At 37.2% G+C, this 23,519-nt stretch overlaps 1 protein-coding gene across 1 annotated transcript; it reads left to right on the top strand.

The window, feature by feature from the left end:
• Positions 1–37: 37 nt before the first annotated feature.
• On the top strand, positions 38–22,437 carry LOC131980952 (protein APCDD1-like). The gene is made up of 5 exons (XM_059345246.1): positions 38–404; positions 7,964–8,150; positions 10,176–10,701; positions 19,398–19,719; positions 20,845–22,437. The coding sequence occupies exons 1-5, from the start codon at positions 365–367 to the stop codon at positions 21,306–21,308; spliced, it is 1,539 nt and encodes a 512-aa protein (XP_059201229.1). The 5' UTR covers positions 38–364; the 3' UTR covers positions 21,309–22,437.
• Positions 22,438–23,519: the final 1,082 nt, after the last annotated feature.

Below are 23,519 nucleotides of genomic sequence, written 5' to 3'. Positions count from 1 at the left end.
GGGGGGGTCAGTCTGTGAACACCAACGCGTACAAACACTCCTCCAGGACGCACAGAGGACGCGCGTAAAAGCGACCGAGCTGCTTCATTTCAGCAGTGAACGACAGCGTTGAACTCCTGCAGAGTGTCCCGCAGTAAAGTTTGGACTCTCCTCCGTTTTCTAGGTGCGACTCTTTGTTTTGAACCTCTGTAGCGAAGCGGAGGCGTGTGTTTCCAAGGATGCTCGGATTATCTCAGGAGTGTTTGCTCCACGCTTTGGATACATAATGTGAGGATTTGTGTCGGAATAAGTCAGGACGCTGCGTAAAAGGAATCCCCGAACTCCCCAGTGCGACCAGTAAAGCTCGTTTCCTCCACAGTGCGGAATGGGGCCGTCATCTACACTGCTTCTCGTTGCTTTTTTGGGTAAGAAACTTTTGCATGAGTCGATTTTTGATCCATGCTGAGCAGAAAGGTGCTAGTGAATATCATGTTTGACTCCACGTGTGTGTGGAAAACAATCAGCCCAGGAGAGAAGCTGCTGCACAAAGGATGAGATCATCCTAATTATTTATGCATTTTAGTAATTCATACATTTTTCAAAACAAAAAAAAATCTGTGAAGCATTATGTCAGAAATGAAACTGACATGCCCCTGCTTCACTTCAACACACCTGTTGACCATCATATTGTGTGTTTTTGTCCATCAGGACCAATAGTAATAATATTTTCCGGCTAAGTTATCCCTTATGCCACATTGATGAACATGTTTGAAGGCTAAAAGGCAATAAAAAGCCTCCCTGGGGCTGCTGGTTCAGATGAAAGCACTTTGAGAGTTAAGAGCCACTTAAAAACATCCATTCCTGATGAAAACCTTGTCTGAGCAGCAGAGGATTATGGGACTGCAGTTGACCCGATCCATCTGCTGGCAGTGACAGAGGAAGGCAACATTTGGCTGCAGCTTCAAATGACTGGGTTGAGATAAAACGATATTTTGGAGTCCACTTATCCTTAAGTGTGTTTAAGTGAATCTAACATTCAATTAAGTGGTGTGTTATTGCAGCCTTTCGTAGTGGCAATGAAAATGCACTGTCAGTCTTGATTAGTGTGCGCTGTAAATTTACTGAGGGGAGAAAACCTCAGCGAGAACTTGGAACTGGAAAGTTTAAAAAAGACTTTCAGGAAGAAATATGGAGAAGCAGCTGCTTGAACTTCATCTTTTTACTGAAGTTTAATGACCTCTGTAAATATTCAGTCATTCTCAAAATGCAAGAGGATGGTCAAAGTTGCAACGTCTTATGTTGATCTTGATGTTGCGTTGAGAAGAAGTGAAGAGAATGTGAGTCGCTTACAAATTCTACTAATTGAGTGGCCAAAACGACAATCTATAGGGACAATAATGTGGAGGAAAAAAGCCATTTAACCATTTTACTCACAATCACAAACTAGAACTTGACCGATATTCAATCTCTGAGGCTGAAACCAATATTTTACAGCTAAAAAAGGGAAAATGTCAAAAGATGATGATCATTTTTTACACTCAAAAACCTAACAACATGAGCGGAACCCCCCCCCCCCCCCCCAAAAAATAGCAATGCACGCTCATATTTTGTTATTTATAGGAGCTTTAAAGTAGATATATTACTATCAAAGGTAACTGTAAATGCATGTCCATGGTTACATTTGAAAAGGAAACATCACTGTATATTAAATTGATGAATCCTTTAAACAAACGGTGTGAAATGCACAAATTAAACATGTATGGACTCAGTTATTTTTGTTTTTATATTTATTTGCATACATACTATATGGACAGACATCTTTGTTGTGTCCTTGTGAAAATTTGTCTTTGGCTTCTCAGACACTTCAGTATGCTTAAAAACTCTTAAGGTCAAACAATAAATAACGAATAGTAAGTCTAACAGTGGGTCTTAAAGTGTTAAAATATGAATACAGTAACAGTTAATAAATAGATGTGATAAAATTCCCTAATATCTAATATAATATGACGGAGGGAAAGATATTTTTTTAAAACTTCAAACAGAAGATGTGTCAATGCTGCTTTCCTCTAATATACATAACTAATTTGCCACTACATGTTATGTATATGTTGCATGCAAATGGGTAATAAAATGCAAACTATAACACATTAATAAACTTTTAATATGGATTATGTTGGTGAGATAAAAAGAGAAAATAAACTGGTTTATGACATTTACAAAATTTCAACACTGAGTCATGCAGTCAATATCTTAAGATGATATCAGCCTGTTAATATATCGGTCGGACTCTTTTACAAACACTGCTGCTATCCAGAGATCAACACTGAGTTTTCAAAGCAACATGGGAAACAGAAATCAAAGTAGTCAGTTCTGTATTTACAGAGGCATCAGTCAGAAAATAAGCAAACATTCTTAGAAATTATGTCAACATAAGTTTGACAAACTTCACCAGCAGAAAGAAAAGGCTGTCACAAGTTTGAATAAACCAACAGGAGAAATACAGAGGAGAGACAGATGGAGGGGATACAAATGATGCTCATGCCCCAACATGACCCACTGCTGCTTCAGTGGTGATTCATTCAGTGGTGGAGGAAGGAGTCAAAGCCTTTTTGAAGATGGCGACACAACAATGAAAGAATATTCTTTCATCCTGCAGATAAACCACTAATGGTGAAGAATGGACCCTTGACAAAATGATCTCGCCTTGATTAAGTAGCTGCTCTTGATCTTTATCATCAGGTTGTCATTTAATTGTAGATGTTCAAATTTCTTTTTGTTTCTGACAACTTGATAGACTTTATTTGTCCATGTTGGCTGAAAAGTCCGGAATGTATGCTTGACTTTGGAATCAAAGACTTAGAAAAGCTCAGTAGCTTGTAAAAGGACTTTGAGATGAGACTGAACCGATATTGTCGGTGTACACACTGCATTTTAGATCGTGTCCAATGTTAATTGTGTCAAATATTAGATGGGTTGCCATGAAATTTGTTTGGGACATTCCTTCTTTCCAAAGGATGACTCCTACTGACTTTGTTGATTCCCTGACTTTTCCTCTAGCTATTGAATAAAATATTTCAACATGACAACACAGAACTCTCCAAAGGCATTCATGATTATAAGAGGATGAATGCTAATGACTTTGGTGACCCAATGATCTTATCGCTGACGCCACCATGAGGTTGACACGTTTTACCTTTCAGAGAAATGTCTTCACTAAATAGCCTGGTCCCAAGTTGTTAGCATACTCTAGCATTGTTAGGGGACGCAACTATGTCAGGGCAGATGTTTTACCCAAGGATGCAAGGAAGCACAGTATCAACTGTGAATTAGTTTGGATGAACGGTTCTAGAGAAAGTTAAAAGCAATCGGTCCGTTCCTGAGAGGCGTGTTTATAACAGGTAGTGCACTAGTTGAAATATCTTTAGTCAGATCAATATTTTAATTTGTCCAAAACTTACAATGTTACACTTTCATTTTGCATTTTATCCAAAGCGACGTACATCTCAGAGTTCATACAACACAAGCAAATCAATGCGTCAATGCAAAGAGTGCATAGAAGAAGTTTTTTTTTTCCATTCATTCTCCATGATCTATGTCTACTATGTGTGAGGCTGTTGGTAACTGTTAGCATGCTACCTCACTTGACAAAGATGATGAACAAGATTATACCTGCTTATCATCTGCATATTAGCATTGTCACTGTAAGCATGTTGATGTTTAGCACCAGCATGCCATTTATGCTACATCCCCTAAATACTTCTAGTATGACTCCGTTAACCTTATTGTTATGTAATGTTTTTTTTCTTGCTGTTTTTTTTTTTACCTATTTGCACAACTTCCTGTGCTCAGATCTGCGCTTCTCTAGCATGTTAGCCTGCATATATTAGCATTAAATTTAGCATGCTACTTATGCTACAGCCCCACAGAACTTCTAACTTCACAGCTGTAGACAGATAAACTTATAATCTAAGGGTTTTTGTTTAGTTTTTTTGTTTTTTGTGGAGGTTTTCCTCATCTCCCTTGGCTCATTATCTTCTCTTGCAAGCTAGTATTTAGCTTAAAGCTTAACTCTGCCTGTAACTGAGCTGCTAGACACTTGTTACCCAAGAAAAGCAACATTTTATGATCTTAATTCATGCTGAATGTAAAATTCTCATTTGCACAAACTGACTCCTTTTCACAGCTCTCAGATGAATGTATTCAACCACAAACGGTACAATGTTTCCCTTTGATCCAGTGAAGTAGATGTGGTAAATCTTTCAAAAATAAAAAGAGTCCCTTCTTTAAAAATGTACCACTAAAATCTATAAATGTTCTGTTATTTTCTCCACCCCCTTTGAGTCCTACATGGTCGCTGCCAAGTGCAAAGATAACACAAAGAACAGTCCTTTGTCTGGTCTCCGCTCTGGCACTTCTGGACTTTTCTCTTCCCATAAACGATGTGGAGTCTCTCAGCTTGTCAGGGGTCCCAGTGCTGTTACCTCACTGGTGGGCTCAGGCCAACTGGAAATGTTCTCTGTGGTTTGGGGCTCTGGGAGTTTTGTGGGCGCTTTGATTTAGATAGAGAGCAGCAGTTTGGGAAAGCAGCAGCAGCGAGGGACGGAGAGGGTTCGAGTCGAGCCACTGTGATTATTGCCTTAATGTGGGGAGGTTTTTTTTTTTATTCTTTAAAGAAAGCTATTGGAAGAAACTCCCACCACTGACACATTCAACACTCATTAAATGTGTAGAAAAGGAGACGTATGACGCTTTCTCTTAAAAAGTAATTTTACAAAAAGGCTACACATAATCTTTTTTTAAGATTTCCTCTTTTATTTCCCCAAGTTTTTCATTTCGAGTTGTCGTTTGATGTAAAGAAGCTCTTTGTAAAAAAAATAATATTTGAAATTGTGTTTAAAGTTATTCTAAATAAAGCTTGTGTTTCATTATAACGGTGAAATTCTCACAAACCCGCAAATTAATCTCAAACAAGTCTGACACAGCTGACTCTGGATCAGGTCGTTAAATTAAATGAAACAATTAAAGCTCAATTAACACAACATTTAACCACATTTTTTTCAGTCAAAAACATTCTCAGTTATTCAATTTTAAGTTATTTTCGGTTTAGAGTATACATTTCTTATATATGAGTATAACCTTTTTATTTATATTACACATCTTTTTAAGTGAGGAAAAAGCAGACATCTTTTTTTTTAAACTGGCAACTAAACTAAATAGATAATTGAAGATACTCGAGCAAGCATATATTACCCAGAATCCCTAGAAAGCTGCAGCCAAACATCAGGAGATGATTAACCACCTTATCATCAGAGTCTCCAGTGTCTTAATCGGACATTTCCACAATATTTGTTGCAGATTTTATTTATTTATTTATTTTTAAGTCAGTTGCTGTGAATCAAGACATGCCAGAAATCCTGTCTCAAAAATCATCCACAACATCACATAAAACAATCACCAAATAATCATCATATTTGCACTTTTATATTGACATTATTCAGTTTTTTGGTGTTTTGCATGCGTGTTACCTAAAATGTAGGGTCAATATCAAGGTGAATTACCTGTTAAATAGGTAATATAGTGAGATTCATTTATCAAGTACTGTTTACAAAGTCCAGAGAGAACTGAACTTTGAACCTAAACAATTACATTAAAATAAGATTAATTTTCCTGGCATTTCCAACCACAGCTCATCTTAGAACAGTTGAAGTGTGGTTGATGCAAAGTATTTTCTTTCTCATGTTGGCTCAATCAGCTCTGTGTGGTGTGGGGCAAGTAAACCTCAGGATCCAGATCAAAGACAAGATATTACACAGAATAAATTACATCCAAAAACAAGAACTCATGTTTTTAAAAGAAAATAAGCTCTATTTTATACGGTCTTTGGGTAAAAAAACATATGTCCTTACTAAACCTTATGGTTCATGGTTCATTCCACTAGGAGTGTTCATTGATGGCTGTTTGAACTTCTGCATAGATGTCATTGGTTGTTTGAATTTTCAGGCAAATACATGTCACAAAGAAATGGCAAATTCTCACATTCTGTTTTATTACATTTCAGAAAATAGTCTTATTTCCATCAACACATTTCTATGCACATTTTGAAGAATCACATAAGAAAAGCTTGATAGAAACACCACAACTCAATAAAACTTGCAACAAATGCGCATAAAAGTTTTATGCTTGAGGTGTTTGGGTTTTTTTTTAAATAGCTAATGTGCTAAACAGGAGATGTAAACGCAAGTTCTGCTGATCAGCTGTTTCCTCTGACATGAAAGAACAATTATACGTTGCCCAATTTAATCCAATTCCTGAAGACTTGTCTTGTGGGTGGCCAAACTTGTCTGATTAGCAACCTCTTTTTTTGTTTCATCACTTGCACTTCCTTCTTCTACTGTTTACTGACAGATTAGCCTACAGCAATACATTACACTGCAATCTTCTGATGTAAGTACGTTCATGCAGCTTTGTTTATTCACTCTAAACCAGTTAATGGAAACGTTCCTAATTCACATTATCTTTAATGCAACATTTCCAAATTTCGCTTCAAAATTTGCTTTGAATACATGCAAAAACAGGGCCTACACACATAGATTATCACAGGATGGTACCCCAAGCAGTTTGGGGTTTGGTGTCTTGCTCAAGGGCACCTCGACAGGAGGCATATGGCACATTTTTTTGTACTTCTGTGTGTGTTTCCTACCCTCAAATTCACCTGATATAAAATCCAAGGCAGGGAAACCTCAGCGAGGTTAAAAGTGTGTTTGCATTTCACATCTCACCAGGTTCCCTTTTAAACTCTCACACACACACACACACACACACACACACACACACACACACACACAAACTGGTAGTTTCTTCTCTGCTTATCGTAAAAATAAACTGTTTGCAGCTTCTCAGGGTTTTTCCTCTGGTTCAGGGCTGACTGCAGGTGCAAAAAAAGGGGCCCCCCCACACACACACACACACACACACACACACAAAGTCAAACACACAGAGCAAACTGTGAAGCCTTTTCTTTGATTTTTAACACAGCTCCAGCCAGCAGCGTTACTAATGCCACCAGCTGAGTTGGGGGGGGATCAAGTCTCCTCACTCTCCAGCGTTTCCACTGAGCAGCGCTGTGATGTGGTGATTTAGCACCACATTGGAGCTGCCTCGCTGGGTGTAAAACAACTGGACAGAGCTTTGTTCTTCATGGAGCTTTTTAGATTCTTTTAATCAAATGTTTTTTTGTTCCTCCCTTAGTGTTATTAGTTTCAAATTAAAGGCACAGAGGCGGCCACAGCTGCATTCCACAGCGTTAAATGATATTGCCAGGCAAGTTGGGTCCAAAAAGAAAGAATTCAAGGCAAAGTCTTCATATTTCAAGGTAGATTTTGGTGTTATTAGAGTATTACATGGAATAAATCCTTGCTGGACTGTGAGCTTTAAGGCTTTTCTTTGGCTGCAGGATTTGAAAATGCTTTCATTTCCGATATTTTATCCCCTAAAGCTCAGCCCATTGTTGAAGGTATTGTTATTTCATGTGGTGCATTGATGGTACGCCGGCAGGGTGGGAACTCAGGAGTCAGACTCTTGTCCTTTTTAACTGTGTGTTTGTAGCTTGATTTCAGAGTTTCAAGGCCGCTGTAGAAGCAGAAAGCCACGTATCAGTCCTTCCACTTGGACATCTAAGTGTTGGCTTTTCATCACATGTTTAGCTAATATTAACCCATAAAGACTCCACTCATACCAGGTGCTGCAGGTCAGTAATAAAGCCCTGTAATCCCCGGGTGATGACATAGAAAAACGTCTAAACACTTCAAAGAGGCCTGACTGATTGAATAAGCAGAGTGAAAACATCAAGTAGAAAAGAGTTGTTAGTTTTATGTAAAGAAGTAATTCATTTTATCAGTCACCTTAAGTGTTTCAACCTCAAAGAGGCAAATGTCTGAGGTTCAAACCTGACCTTAACCTTCTGGTGTCCTCGTTGTCTCCGCAGGCTGGGCTGAAGGTGGCTCCTCCCTTCACTACTCAGACGGTCGCTCCAGCCGTCTCTCTCTGGAGAAAACCTTCGGCCGGTCGCTCAAAGACTCCCAGTGCCAACACATGTTGAAGCACCTTCACAATGGAGCCCGGATCACTGTGCAGATGCCTCCCAATGTAGAGGGTCACTGGGTGTCCACCAGGTAAACAACTATGGAACTACTATGTTTTCTATGCATCTTTTTTTATTTTTTTGTTCCCCACATGTGTCATGCCACAAAGCAAAAACATGTAGTAAATCTACGATCTAGCAAACTACTTCTCATGAATTGAAACTCCAATAGTATTAAGTTTAACTAGAAGTTTGGTCTCTATTTTAAATTTTTGCTATTTTTATTTTTTATTTTTTGTCTTTATTTTTGTCTGTATTTTTGGATATATATTCATTTATGTATTGGTCTATTTTAATTAATGCATTTTTTATTTACTATCTACATTTATAATTTTATTTTTGGTAATTTGCCTAATTTTATTCCTTCCTTCTGAGTGTGCTCTGGGTACAATGCAGGGTAATGTATATGTTTATTTAAGGATTTTTGCATTTATATACATCAAAAAATCCATAGCTAATAATAATTTATGTAATACAACAAAAGCATTTCTAAATCATTATTTATATTCGCGTAACACAGCAAAATTAAGTATAGATTTTTTAAAAATACTTAGAAAACTTAGAAAAGACTATTCTCTAAAGCAGTGAACCACCCCCACCCCTCTGAATGGTACAGTCAGCCCCCCTTTCTATAAAACCCATTGGAAGCTCTCACATCCTGTTTGGCAGTTTGAACCCAGAACCAGCAGGTAAGGTGGACTACAGCTCATGTTACAAACATTTTGTCAATTTAATTTCCATGCAACCAAGAAATTAATTAAAATAAAATGCACTTAATTGAATAAATGGATGAATTGAGTTTAAAAAGATGACCATATACATGCTGAAATTACAAAAAATGTATATTAGCAGGTTAACATGCTCTACCCAGCACAGCCTGAGAGGTCTGGACCTGTCCTTTAAACGTGGCTTTACTAATTCAGATTTAAATAATCCTGTTTCATCTCATCCAGCAAATGTGGCTGTCTAAAACCAGAATTAGCATTACTTTGTTTTATTGCTGAATATATAATTATAGTTTCATGAAGTGCCTGAAACCCTCCCAGCATGCACTGGTGCAATATATTAATGGACATAAATCTAATTTTATGTTTTCTTGCATTGCTATAGATGCCATTTTGTTGTCCTGTAAAATGAGATGTTTTTAAATTCCAAATTTCCAATTTTAATGTGAAATTAAATGGTATATGTTCTGACTCATTGGTCTGTTAACAAGAATCCTCCAGTTTATACCTTTTTTTAAATCACATTTTCTCAAGCTAAATTTGGTTATTTTTTCACTTATTTTGTTGCTTATCTTATCGTGTAGTGCATAGTACAGGTAACTCTTTTATTATGAAAATGTGATTGTGATTATTACCCCAACAGTTCAACAGTTTAAGCCAGCTTTGAGGAAAGTTCAAAATACAGTATTGCCTCAAATGTTTCTAATATGGATAACTCTGTTACCAATGTAAGAAGAACAGGACTCTGGTTTACACAACTAGGAGTACAGATCTATTGAGAAGTTCAATTTTCCATGAATGCATCACAGATTTTTCAGTCCATTCCCTGCTGTAGTCTGCATTACCTCACAATTGGAGATTTACTTTGATGGATTATAGTGATCTGAAGTTTGAGGTCGCTGCAAATTTTGACACTGTACTGGAATGAACCTTAAAAAAAATAATGGCTGCTAGGCAGGTCTGACAACAAAAAAACATGACCAACAAGATAATATACTCACATGTACACTTTGATCTACAGCTTAAACAGCTGATGTTCTCTGCACCATAATTCAATTCATATTTTCATGCTAAATTTAACTCTTAGTTTTAAATTTAAACAGTATCTTGCACGAGAGTAGAACATACATTTTGATCAAGAAAATGCACTTGTGATAAAGTCAGACGCTCCTTTAAACAGCAGCTTGACCAAAATATATTGTGCAAAAAAAAAGGAACAAAAAGTAAAAAGTTATCTCTCAACCAACTTAAAACATCTTGTTTTCATTCAAACATTTTCTGCATGTGGACTTAGATGGTGTTTATCTGAATCTTTGTGTTTTCTGTTGCAGCTGTGAGGTGAGACCAGGCCCGGAGTTCCTGACACGCTCCTACAGTTTCTTCTCCAACAACAGCTTCCAGGCTCACCAGTTCTACTACGAGGACAACCAGTGCACCAAACCCACCTACACCCTGGTGATCCGGGGCCGCCTACGCTTACGCCAGGCCTCCTGGATCATCCGTGGCGGCACGGAAGCGGAGTACCACCTCCACCGTGTCCAGATGGTTTGTCACACAGCCACCGTGGCCAAAGAGCTCAGCCAGAGGCTCAACCGCAGCTGCAGAGGGGCCGTGAAGGGCCCCTGGGAGCCCGGCGCGAGCTACGAGCTGTGGAGCGAGGAGGGCGGCTACGACTGCTCCAGGGAGCTGAACTTTGCCATGCACGAGCTGCAGCTGCTGAGGGTGGAGAAGCAGTACCTGCATCACAACCTGGATCACCTGGTGGAGGAGCTGTTTCTGGGAGACATCCACACCGAGCCGTCCCAGAGGCTGTACTACAAGCCGTCCAGCTACCAGACCGCCCTGCAGAACGCCAAGGTAAGTCTCTCACTTATGTACACCAGAATTTACAGGATCAGGTTGGTGCAAACTGCTTATGTTTGGTGCAATTTTAAATGTGACACAAATAGAGAATAAAGCGATTTAAAAAAAGAGAAAAAAATCCCTTTTAGGGTTACATTTGGTTATTTTTCCTGATAGAAGCATTAGTCACACATGATATGTTCAAGGACTGTCAGAAATGTCAAAATCCCCACAATTTCTGAAATTTTTATGGTTTCTGGCTATGATAAAATAAGGTTTATTTTTTATTTTGATATTCTTAGGAAATCATGCCTTTCAAACACGGCAACATGTACACTGTATATAACGTAAATAAAATCAGAATGAAAAAAAAAAGAAAATATGAAAATGTATCAAAAGAACTGTCATGCCAATTACATGCCATACTAAACATTATTATTATTATTATGAGATATCTACTTATCAAGTTACGATTGTGATTGATTAAAAATCAATCTTTAGAGCATAAAAAACTAAAATAATAAAATAAAATAAAATTAGAATGCATGAAATTCAAAAGTAGTGAATATATTAACAATAAAGCGTTGCAGTTTGAGCGTTAGATATATCTTGTCTTTGAACTGTTTTCAAATGAATGTGAGTTGCATAGAATCGGCAGAGCATTGCATTTAATTTTTATTATGTTTTTTCACAGTGTCCTGACATTTTTGGAATTAGTGTTTTTAACCGTAGCATTTGTAGTGGCTGTAGTAGAGTTTGTTTTCTAGTATAACTAAATTAAAAGTAATTGATTCACTGGAATTCTTCTTGTGCTTAGACATAAGATACTTTATTGTCACTGTCAGCGTACAATAAGATTTAGTCGGCGACAATCAGCCCAGCAGCAAAAGAATACAACATCAATAAAAACAACCAGATAACACAAATAAGATAAAATAAAAGTTGGGTATTGCACGTAGGGTCCAGCTCTACCAGTAGGAGCCACTAATGCAGCGACTGGGATGTGATCTCTTCCCATTCTGCATTGTGTTTGTTGGAAAGCTCGACCAGTCCGGAGGTAGAGTTTTGTTTTCTGTCCTGAGCAAGCAGCTCGGTGGAGAAACTCTGAACTCAGCCCCCACTGTGTCGACCCACCACACCGCAAAGACCACAAACACCAGAAACAGCTTGAATTGACCCTAAAAACAGTGTTCTTTTATCAGCGTTTATCTTAAACGTAGCCTAAGCAGCGCTGTGAGGAGCCCAGGGCAAAATAGAAAGTTACATTTGGGTTTATGAGGTATCACAGCGGTGGACTGGATTAGTTTTCTGTCATTAACAACTCGAGATACAATCTGAATCACTCTCTATCAAACTAACTCTTCTTCAAACACTGCTTTAATCCAAATCAGAGATGGGATCAGTGTGTGTGTGTGTGTGTGTGTGTGTGTCAACAATCTTGCTCTTCCACACTAAACATTTGCTCTGGTAGAAACCAGAAACTGTGTACATACTGACTTCATCTCCCAAATCTAGCGTCAGTGAAAGAGCCCTTTCTTTCCTCTACTGTGCTTACGGGATGTAATTTCTCTATTTACATTGCTGAACAGCAGTTTCCCTGCTGGCTGAAACCTTAGAGTGATGTTTTCACTGTCACCCTCTACAGAGATTACAATGAAATCCTGTTCGGGTCTGCTGTCTAAATAAACATCCATTTGTACGGGGATGATGGGGCTTGGTGTTGCTGATCAGAATGTAAACAGAGTGTGGAGTGAGGATCTGTGATCAGACAAGATCCCCTGTGGAGCTGTAATGACCAGAGCTGCTCTCTTTAAGCCTTTCTGGCCCACAGAGGCGCAATGTGAAACCCGGCCTATCTCTGGGAGCGATCAACATGTGGTATTCCTAGAATTTGGAATCATGCGGCACTATGAATTATTCCAGTGAGCGCATACCAGGTCTGATTTCATGCATGCCTGAGGCTCAAATCAAAGTGTTGCATGTGCTCCATTTCTGCTCAATATTTTGTGAATAAGAAGGAAGGCGGGTTGTCGGGCAAGCTGTGATTCACTTCTGAAAGGTCACAGATAATTACAGCATCACTAGAAGTTCAAATAGACATATTACATCTCTTACCTGAAGCTAGGCGTGCAGATAGTTTTTTATGCGTGCCAAGATTATGAGAAATATTTTTTTCTGCAGCCATCAAAATATAATGAGTAGGTTATATTTCAGCATGGAAACATTACATCTACAGGGTTTTCTCTCAGTTTGATGAAGATAAGATACAAGATACCTTTATTGTCACTGTACAATGAAATGTTGTGTGGGTCACTTCTAACAAGCCAGTTCAGGGTGTTTTGGTTTTTTTTTTTTTTTTTTTTGCTGTTTTTACATTTTACTCACTGTGGCCTTGTATTTTAATGCAATATATAAATATATATGCGGCTCTATGGAATCAGCACAATCATGGCTAGAAGTGTGAACAACTCAAAAATACTTTTGTGCAGAATAACACAGTTATAATGACACATCATGAAAAAAGAAAAACGCAAAGTTGAATTTCTCTACAATTTTTTTTTTATTTGAAATAATATGGAATCTATATAAACAACACTCCTCCACTTGCCCACAAGTGTCATGAATATTGGGGGGGAAAATAGAGCCTCCACATGCTATACATATTGAACTATTTATATTTTTACAACCTCTACTTAGAACCTCTCCTGTCCTCTCCTCTCGGCTCTGTGTAAACAGATTTTCAGTGAATATTTGTCAGGTGACCGTTCGTCTCAGCAGAATCAATCATGGCTTCACAGTCTAACTGAGGAGCAGAATTTAATGTTTTCAACATGATCTAGTTATTCCAAACGGTTTATTTTTGGTGTTGTTTTAAATGACACATGTAGAATAAAGTGATTTTGACAGAAATATCACAATTTTAAGCTTCCTTTTGGTGACTTTTTCCATCAGAAACTTTCGTAAGCTATTATCCATTCAAGGACTGTCAGAATGTTAAAATTCAGACAATAATGCATGTTTCTTTCCAAGAGAAACATTTTTGGCTTCTTTTAAAATAAAAACATATCTGGGGTTCAAAGGGGTTAAGGAAGGGGCTTATGTTGAATTTTTTTAAAATTGATAAATATAACAAATAAATACTGTATAAATAAAGAATAAAGAAGAATAACATGGCCAGTGGTGGCATAGTGCAGCATAGTGTTCAGTTATTGCTTTTAGATTTAGTAACGTCAGTCCCAGTTAGGAGAATTAAGTGCATGTTTTTGGGAGGATTGCATTTTTTGAACGCTAGTTTTATAGCTTTTGGTCTATTTTGATTCAAATTGGTGAAAAACTACAATAAATTAGGTTTTAAATTCTGTCCTTTTCTGGTGAAACAGCGGTAAAGTACCTCACTCCTTCCTACACAAAACGGCACTAAATCCGACCATCTCTTGAGGTTGTAATGGTTTCTTTTCGGGGCATTTTTATTGCCATGGTGACTATCCAATCCATTAATCTTAAGCGGTGTACCCAGAGCTGGTCCCGGTCCAGAACATTTGCTGGTGCCAGCATGTTCATTTGTGGTTATTGGGTGGATCTCAGCAGTGATGCAAGAGCAAGGCAGCAGCAAGACTCTCTCAATTTGTTTCTAATCTGTTTTCTCCATTCCGTGTCGCCCAGTTCACTGCTGCGTCACCACGCCACATAACGACCGCTTGATAATGACGCTTGTTAGGAAAGGATCTGTGTTTTTATATTGTTGTTGTTGGTGAAAGTGCTTCGGTGGTTATCCTGTTTTAACACGTATCCCTCATGCAGAAAGTCATTTGCTATGCTTTCCTGCTTTTGGTTTATGTTTTGTTGTTTTTTGCTACTTCGTTCTGAGCCTGTGAGCCTTTGATATATTTTTAAAACTTAAACAATGAAGCCAGATAAGACGCTTATTATGAATTCCTGGCAAGTCACCTTACAGAAAAGATGCAGGTCTGGCTCTCAGGATCTAACACAGAAAAACATGCTGGTGGTGAAAGAAGTATTCACATCCTTTACTTTTTTAGGAAAAGTATTAACTCCACAGTGTGAAAATACTCCACTGAAAGTAAAAGCCCTGTATTCAAAACCTTACTAAAGTAAAAGTGTGTATGTTTTTCAGCAAGATGTACTTATTTTGCAGTAAATGTTCCCTGTCAGTGTTATACTATCATATATGATGTTTCTGGATTAATATTACTGCTAGATATGTTGCATTTTACTGCTGTAGATGTTTAAGACTGTGCTAATTTTAGCTACGTTTCTGCACTGTTTGGTTGTTAAACCTACAGGCAGAGTTTTGGAAGCTTCTTTAAAAGCAACAAATTACACTTTGGAAGAAGTTGAACTACAGTAAAGCTACCATATGGATAAATATAGTTTGGTTAAATAAAGCTATTTAGAAAAAAGTAGTTCAAAGTACTTGTAAAAAAATACACATGTGATGCAAAAGTACAGCAAAATAGAGTATAAAACATAAAAGTCACATGCCAGTAAAAAAAAAAAAAATTGCACCAATCAGGATTACTCAGTTAGTCAGGTAACATAAAATGGCAAAATGACAACTTTTCATTGTTGTTGTGTTTTACATACAAAGAATTTTCTCTGGTGCAAAAGAACAGAGTATTAGATATAATATAGGTTCAGGAAACGGGTATTTTGAGTAAAAAAAAGCAGCATTTATAGAAAATATGAACATTTGTTAATACATAGCATTAATCAGTATTCATAAGTAATTGACACCTGTCAAGTTTAGTTTTAAAAATTAACATTCAAAACATTAAAAACTATATTTTTCAGAAGGAGCAGGGCTGGTCAAAGGGGGTTCAATTATAGTGGAGAAGCAAAGTAAAAAATTTAAATCCTTTTTTTAATATCCCAAAAACCCCAACTTGAATCACTATGCAAATTTAAAATTGAAGTGTAGTTGAACTACAAGCAAACTAATGCAAAATGTGCAGAGTTTAACTTCTAGTTTAATAACAGTTCACTACTCCCCAATACTCTACAGCAATGCATCATATTCTATAAGATCATATGTTTGTTTATAGCGATGTGGTGATGTTAAAAGCTTAACAAGTAGGAGAATTCAAAATCATTATGTGAAGATTCATAGTTTCCACTGGACAGGAAGGGGATAAGATTTTAATCTGAAAATTAACTAAAGGTGTTTGAGAAATGTAGCATAGTAAAAAGCAAAATATCCGCCTTTGAGATGTAGTAGAGTAAAAGTTTAAAGTTGAATATGAAATGGAAACGTTCAAGTTAAGTAGAAGTAACTCAAAATTGTACTTAAATACAGTACTTGAGTAAAAGTACTTCTTCCAACACACAGGAATGATGCAACAAGAAGTTGTTTTAAAAACCTGACATGGTTTCTGTTCCTCGTAAAATGTTTAAATGTTTGCTTCTGGATATCATCTTCCCTGAACTGTGGCGTCAATCCCAAAAATGCCCAAATGAAACTCATGCTGAGTTCCAAATCACTTATTCTTTCTTTTTTAGTTTTAGTAGCTTATAATTAGGACATACTATTTTGTGATACTGCAGCTTGAACTTTGACACTTTGACACAGGATTGTGGGTAGAATAGCCAGGAAAGCATGGATGCTAAATACTAAATATTTTGTCTGTCATACTAAATAGTATGTATGGGTATTAGAAAGCAGCCTCAGTTCTAGCTTTCCTTGATCTACTGCAGCTCGGGTTGTACGTCATTTGTACGTTGCTTCAGACAACAGTGTCTGCCAAATGTAGTAATAAAAAATGAAAGGAATAAATGTAAGCAAGGGCAGTAATATCCTTCCTCATTTCCTCGTTTTTCTTCACTTCCAGTCAGGATATAAAATGCTTTGCTTCCAGCATGAAGAGCCAACAGTTTATTGCAACATGAGTTTGAACAGGTTGGACATTGTGTGCCACAGCAGAGACACCTGCCTGCCAATGTCATTTTCTTTTTCTTTTTTTCTCTTTTTTTTTTGTGAAGTTAGAAAGGTTTACAGAGAGAGAGAGGTCATGCTATCACCCACTCACACTGAGACACAATCACTTTCTTTTATTGGATGAACAGTTTCTACTTCAGCTGACACACATAGTTGGTTAATCGATTAGTTGATTGAGAGAAAAAAAATTGATTATCATTTAAATCATATTTAAATTATTATCTGCTGCTCAGTTCCAAGCAGTATATATTGACATTTTTACACATGGATTATTGTAGAGATTAAATAAGGTGTTGATTGATGAAAAACCATTCTGTTTTAATGCCTTAAGGGTCATTGTATCAGATAATAATAATAATAATAATAATAATTGTATAATACTACTGACTACCATGATCTTTTCTACAGACAGTTATTTTACCGTGAAAATCTCAAATCATTATAATGTTTTTTTTATCTATTCATCTCCTCAGATGAGCAGCGGTACCATAAAGAATGTGAGAGATGAGAATTCATAGAAAGAAGATGTGATTTTTTCCTGCTCAAACAGACTGTCTGTGTTTCATGAACTCCAAGTTGCATCTGCAACATGTTTTACACACCTGCAGCAGAAACTCCCCCACCTTCTGCTCTTTTTCTTGTATCTAGATATATGTTAGAATATACTTTGGTCTCAGTGCACTCACTGTATTTAATTCTTTCCCCCCCTGCTACGGATATATTTCTTACTCATACGCACAAACACAGGTGGCCTCCACTCCGATCCAGTCGTCCCATTAACCTCTCACTCTAAGGCGATTCTGGAGCTGCACTGGGATTATCTCATGTGTAGGATGTAGTGATACTCTGGCTTTTTTTCTCTTTCTTTCAGCATACATGGTTTCTTTTTTTTCTAAGCTTCCTATAAATCTCACGCAGACATAATGTTGTCTGGGAAAAGAGAGATTGGGGTGCGGAGGTTAGGTCTTAAATTTTGACCACCCTCAAATAACAAAAACTCCACCGCCTCCCTGGAGTCTAGTCCTTGGAAGAGATTTTGTGGAATACTGAATGATGAAGGCTTCCAGCGCCGAGTCAGTCAGGCCCTCAAAGTTTTTTCTACAGCCAGAGACTCACAGCTGTTCTGTCTGTATGATCACATGCTGCTCCAGGGTTTTGCTAAACCAGACGTGATCTGAGTTAAACATGATTAATGGTAATTTTTAGCCTTTTTTAGTCAATATTAGGGTGAAGAAAGGACACCCTGCTGTTAGTAAGCAGCATGAAAGTTCAGTGCTGTGTTTGCTGTGTGACTTCCTGTTTTCATGGCTGTAGTTCGACGAGACATCTGCCTTTTAAAATGTGATCACCCTGAGAAAATGCTGGAACCTTGTCTAGCTTCCAACACCCAAGAGATTCAGACTGAAGGAAATAGTTTTTCCTCCTTCACCTCTGAACAAACGCCAGAGGTCCTTTTTGTGTGGATTTCATGATGCTCTATTCTGATGATGGATTAAAAAACTTACAGTGCTGACGGATTTTATGTGACTGGATTTTCATACAGCGACGTTCAAGGGAACTTCAGCTTAGAGGAACACTTTACGGCCTCAACACCTGATTATTTTGTCAGGTCATATTTTTTTTAACGTTATGGTTCTTAACAATACATTTTTGTTACGTTACCTGCACAAAAATAGATATAACTTTACTTTAATTATTAGAACCAAACCAATATAAGCTCATTGCAGATATATTTCAGTACAGAAACGGAGACTTTTTTTTTTGTTTTTTAAAGGAAAACTGATTTCGACCTGGATCAAATTATCCTTGTGCTGTTGTATCTTACTGACAAATTGGGAACAATTGTTTTTTGCTAGTCCAGTCTTCAATGAGAGTGCTGCAGCTGGCAGCCATGAAATAGCCTGCAATGTAATCTGTTTATTTATTGATTTGAGTGCAAGTTTAAGGATTTTTCTTTGATTTGTGTTAATATTAATGTTTTGTATATGTGCATATTTATTGTTAAAATCTCATATTAATATTGCCATATCTTAGTATCAGTCTGCCTCAGTGTTTTGCAAAGAAATACACCCACCAGATGCCAAATCTCAGTTATAATAGATAGTAGTTAGCAATAAAACATCTGCTGATAGCTGTAACAAGCTTCAGCCCTTGGCTTTAAAGACACAATGTGTACAATGTGAGGGGAGGTTGTAAAGTTTGAACATTTCCAGTCTTACCCCATTTAGCTTAAAACGTCTTCTTGCAGCAATTTTCTTAAAATTAACTAAAACAGTCAACGGTCCAGTGTGCAGTGTGCAGTGTCTATGTACAGTACAGGCCAAAAGTTTGGACACACCCATCTCATTCAATGCGTTTTTCTTTATTTTCATGACTATTTACATTGTAGATTCTCACTGAAGGCATCAAAACTATGAATAAACACATGTGGAATTATGTACTTCACAAAAAAAGTGTGAAATAACTGAAAACATGTCTTGTATTCTAGATTCCTCAAAGTAGCCACCCTTTGCTTACTAGAATATAAGACATGTTTTCAGTTATTTCACACTTTTTTGTTAAGTACATAATTCCACATGTGTTCATTAATAGTTTTGATGAATTTACAATGTCAATAGTCATGAAAATAAAAGAAAAACATTGAATGAGAAGGTGTGTCCAAACTTTTGGCCTGTACTGTATGTTTAATTATATATAAATATATGTTTATATTTAATTTGTATATAGTAGGTTTAACCTTCCTCTCCCCTTTTTTCAGAATCATGACCACGGCTGCATCGCCTGTCGTATCATATACCGCTCAGATGAGTTCCACCCTCCCATCCTGCCGCCTCGGGCCGACCTGACTGTGGGGCTGTACGGTCAGTGGGTGAGCCAACGCTGCGAAGTTCGCCCAGAGGTCCTCTTCCTCACCCGCCACTTCATTTTCCATGACAACAACCACACCTGGGAGGGCCACTACTACCACTACTCTGACCCCGTCTGTAAACACCCCACCTTCACAATCTACGCCCGCGGACGCTACAGCCGAGGGCTTCACTCCACCCGGGTCAGGGGTGGGACTGACTTTGTTTTCAAAGGTAACTGGTGTTTTTTTTGCTTGTCTTGCAGTGTATGTCTTTTCTTTTAAGAGTTAAAACCCTACAATTCTTAGATGAGACAATGTTTTCAAGTGACTAACATGCCATAAAATGGTTCTAAAAAAGTCATAGTATAGTATGGCAACAAGTGTTGAAAGTGTTGAAAAATGTCAAATAAATGATTTAGAACAGTATGTTGATCACGGTAATAGCATATGTCTAAAAATGTAAAAGAAAACGCAACATTTCAGGATGTCCAAGAAAAAATAGTCATATATAGTATAGCAAACTCAATTTTTAAAAATGCCCTGAAATGCAAAAAAAAAAAAGGGCCCCATTATATTCTGTTGATACATTTAGTGGTATAGATTATCCAAAAGTGACAGAAAAACACCATATTTTGAAATGTCCAATCTATGTTGACTTTTTATACAACGTATGTTATTTGTCAAAAAAAGGTAAAATTTTAATGTTGCCCCGTTGCCCTTAAAATGGTCCAAGTATAGTCTGATGATACATGTTATAGTATAATTAAACCAAAAATGACGTCCAAAAAGGTCAAATTTTAAAATACCTAAAAATGTTATGAATGGCCCTGTTATAGTCTATTGATACATGTTTTAGTACTACCTGTTCAAAAACTACAGAAAAACACCATATTTTGAAATGTCCAAAATTAGGGGGAAAAAAAAGTCATACTATAGTATGTTTTTTCTCAAATTCTGAAATGCTTTTATGGCTTCCGCAGTGCTGGATTTCCCCCCCTCACATCTATTTCACCCATTTTCTTTTATTTTGGCCATTGTTTCTGTCTGTTATAACATCTGTATTAACATTGTACTTATAAAGTTAATGAAGACATTGTGAAACATGGTGACATTACCAGTCAGATGATCACAGTTTTTAAACTGCTTGTGTTTCTTTCCCCAATGTGATTATGTTCCCAGATCCAAGTTGCAGTCATCTTGATGAATTATCAAACAAATGGAATGAAAGGCTGAAAAAATAAAACTAACACTAAAGTTGTAACATAGACATGGTGACTCATCCAGTTTAGAGTTGCTGGTGTTTCTCGTGGTAAAGAAGTGGTACAAGCTAACATGTCTTGTGTCTTTCCTCCTCCAGTGAACCACATGAGAGTAACTCCCATGGACCTCGCCACCACCTCCCTCCTCAACGTCTTTAATGGTAACGAGTGTGGCGTTCAAGGATCCTGGCAAGTTGGCGTGGAGCAGGATGTCACCCTAACCAATGGCTGCGTTGCCCTGGGCATCCGGCTCCCCCATACAGAGTATGAGCTCTTCCGCATGGAGCAGGACGCTCACGGCCGCTACCTACTCTACAACGGCCAGCGCCCCAGTGACGGCTCCAGCCCCGACCGGCCGGAGAAGCGGGCCACCTCCTACCAGATGCCCCTGGTGCAGTGCTCGGCAAGCAGCCAGCCGTCCGAGTACAGCAGAGCGGATGACATGGACAGGCCTCTGCTGCACCACAATGACTGCACGGGATGGCACAGAGGCTGCCAGCAACACTTCACCGTGGCTCTCGTCACATTCATCACATCTCTGCTTCTCAGCTGGCAAAGCTAAACAGCAGCTCTTCTACATAAAGACACAACAAGACAAGAGTGTGGATTACATTTTTTTTTACTTCTCTGATGTGAAAGAGAGGATGAAAACTGGTGCCTCTGATCCTCTGAACTTCTTCCCAGCTACCAAAGACTCAACACTGCTGCACCACAGAAACTTTAGCACTTTAGAGTGGAACCAAAGACCAACTTCTCTGTGTTTCCACGATTATACAAAGATGTCTTTATATCCACACAGACCTGAGAGTATGATTTATACAGTGTATATACCTACAACTATCAAGTCATTTCTTGGTACTGTAAAAAAAATAAAGAAAAGAAAAAGGCATGATTTGAGGTGTTGGAACTTTTTCTACAATGAACTCTTGACAATATGCTCCCTGTGTCGAGGAGATGAGCTCATGAATAGTCACTGTTTACAGTAAAAGGGAACTACACTACTTATATTACAGCAGTTCTTTAAATATTGCCCTACAGTATGGTAAAATCACCAGCATTTATGTCATCTGTTCATAAAGATCATTGTTATTTTGGATACAATAATGTCCGTTATGTTCCATGTATTCTAAATACATTTTTTTATACGTTCACTGATCAGATAGCTGTATCTTTACTGGCTGATACTCGACCCCGTTTACACATTGGGCTGTTCTGAAATTGTTATATTCAGATTGGGAATCTGCACCTGGATAATTGGTATAACAACTAAAAACACAACAACTAAAGACTTTATATATACTGTAAGAATTTGCATGAGGACGAGGCACTGTGGCTTGATTCAACAAAATTGTATTATGACATGTTCTGGTAAATACCAATAGGATAAATGTGTGAAAATAAAGGATTTACATTTAAAATGCCTTTCAATGAGATAAATGTCATCCCAATGCCGTCGTCCTCTGGATGGGGGACCAGTGCCTATTTGAAAAATTACCAACAAACTTTCATAAGATTTTCAACAGAAAAAGGTAGAAACCCATCATGGTGTACTCAATTTCTGCAATGTAAAAACTTTCTTAAAATGTGTTATCATTGATGGTCAGTGGGCACAGACTAAAAACCTGAAACGGAATCAAAGAAATGTCTTTTTGTAACTGGACACATGTATAAGATTAAAGGTTTGAATCTCTTCAGTGTTGATGTATTGTGTGCAATATTTACTTCTTAGAGTATTAAGATGATTAATATAGCATGATAGCAAAAAGAAATGGTCCAATAATAGTCTGTTGATACATATTAGAGCATATGTCCAGAAATACTGTAAAATACTATATTGTGAAATGTCAAAAAACTGAAAAAGTGTATCGTTTTTGGTCAGAAAAGGTACAATTTTAAAATGCCCCGAAATGCTTAAAATGGTCCTTTTTATGTTTTCTGTTGATACATATAGTATAATTTATAAAAAACACCATATTATGTGTAAAAAAAAGTCATAACATTTTTAAATGCCCCGATACTCTCAAAATGGTCTTATTATAGTCTGTTGATACATGTAGTAGGGGGCTTTTCCAAAAATAACATAAAACACCATATTCTGAGATGTCCAAAATAAAAAAATAAGTCATACTATAGTATTTCTTTCTGGTAAAAAACAAAAAAAAAATCAAATTTTAAAATGCCCTGAAATGCTAAAAATTGTCCTTTTTATAGTGAGATGATACATGTAAGAGAATATTTTTTCCAAAATGATATAAACATTTTAAATGCCCCGATACTCTCAAACTGGTCTTATTATAGTCTGTTGACACAAGTAATAGGCTGGCTTTTCCAGAAATGACAAAAAAAAAAAACATATTCTGAGGCGTCCAAATTTAAAAGAAAAAAGTTTGTTTTTGGTCAAAAAAGGTACAATTTTAAAATGCCCTGAAATGCTTAAAATGGTCATTCTATAGTGAGATTATACATGTAAGAGTATTTTTTTTTTTCAAAAATGACAGAAAAACACCATATTATGGGATTTGCAAAAATTAAATAATTTTTAAAAAAGTTGTTTTTGATCAAAAAAGGTAAAATTTTAAAAAGCCCTGAAAGGCTTAGGATGGTATTACTACAATCGGTTGATACATGTAGTAGGGTGGCTACACCATAAAACACCATATTATGAGATGTCCAAAATTTGAAAATAAAAAAGTCATACCATAGTATGTCATTTTTGTAAAAAAATATCAAATTTTAAAATGGTCCTTTATAGTGTGGTGTTACATATTATAGT

This window comes from Centropristis striata, chromosome 11 (assembly GCF_030273125.1).
Source record: "Centropristis striata isolate RG_2023a ecotype Rhode Island chromosome 11, C.striata_1.0, whole genome shotgun sequence".
Classification (NCBI taxonomy): Eukaryota; Metazoa; Chordata; class Actinopteri; order Perciformes; family Serranidae; genus Centropristis; species Centropristis striata.
The sequence above is the reverse complement of the archived record's forward strand: the minus strand, read 5'-3'. Positions and strand labels throughout refer to the sequence as shown.

Excerpts from the sequence above, each read along its gene's own strand:
- LOC131980952 (XM_059345246.1), top strand. The coding sequence starts at position 365 with ATGGGGCCGTCATCTACACTGCTTCTCGTTGCTTTTTTGG. Across the intron at positions 405-7,963 it reads GCTTCTCGTTGCTTTTTTGG|GCTGGGCTGAAGGTGGCTCC; the intron begins GTAAGAAACTTT and ends TTGTCTCCGCAG. Across the intron at positions 10,702-19,397 it reads CCGCCCTGCAGAACGCCAAG|AATCATGACCACGGCTGCAT; the intron begins GTAAGTCTCTCA and ends CCCTTTTTTCAG.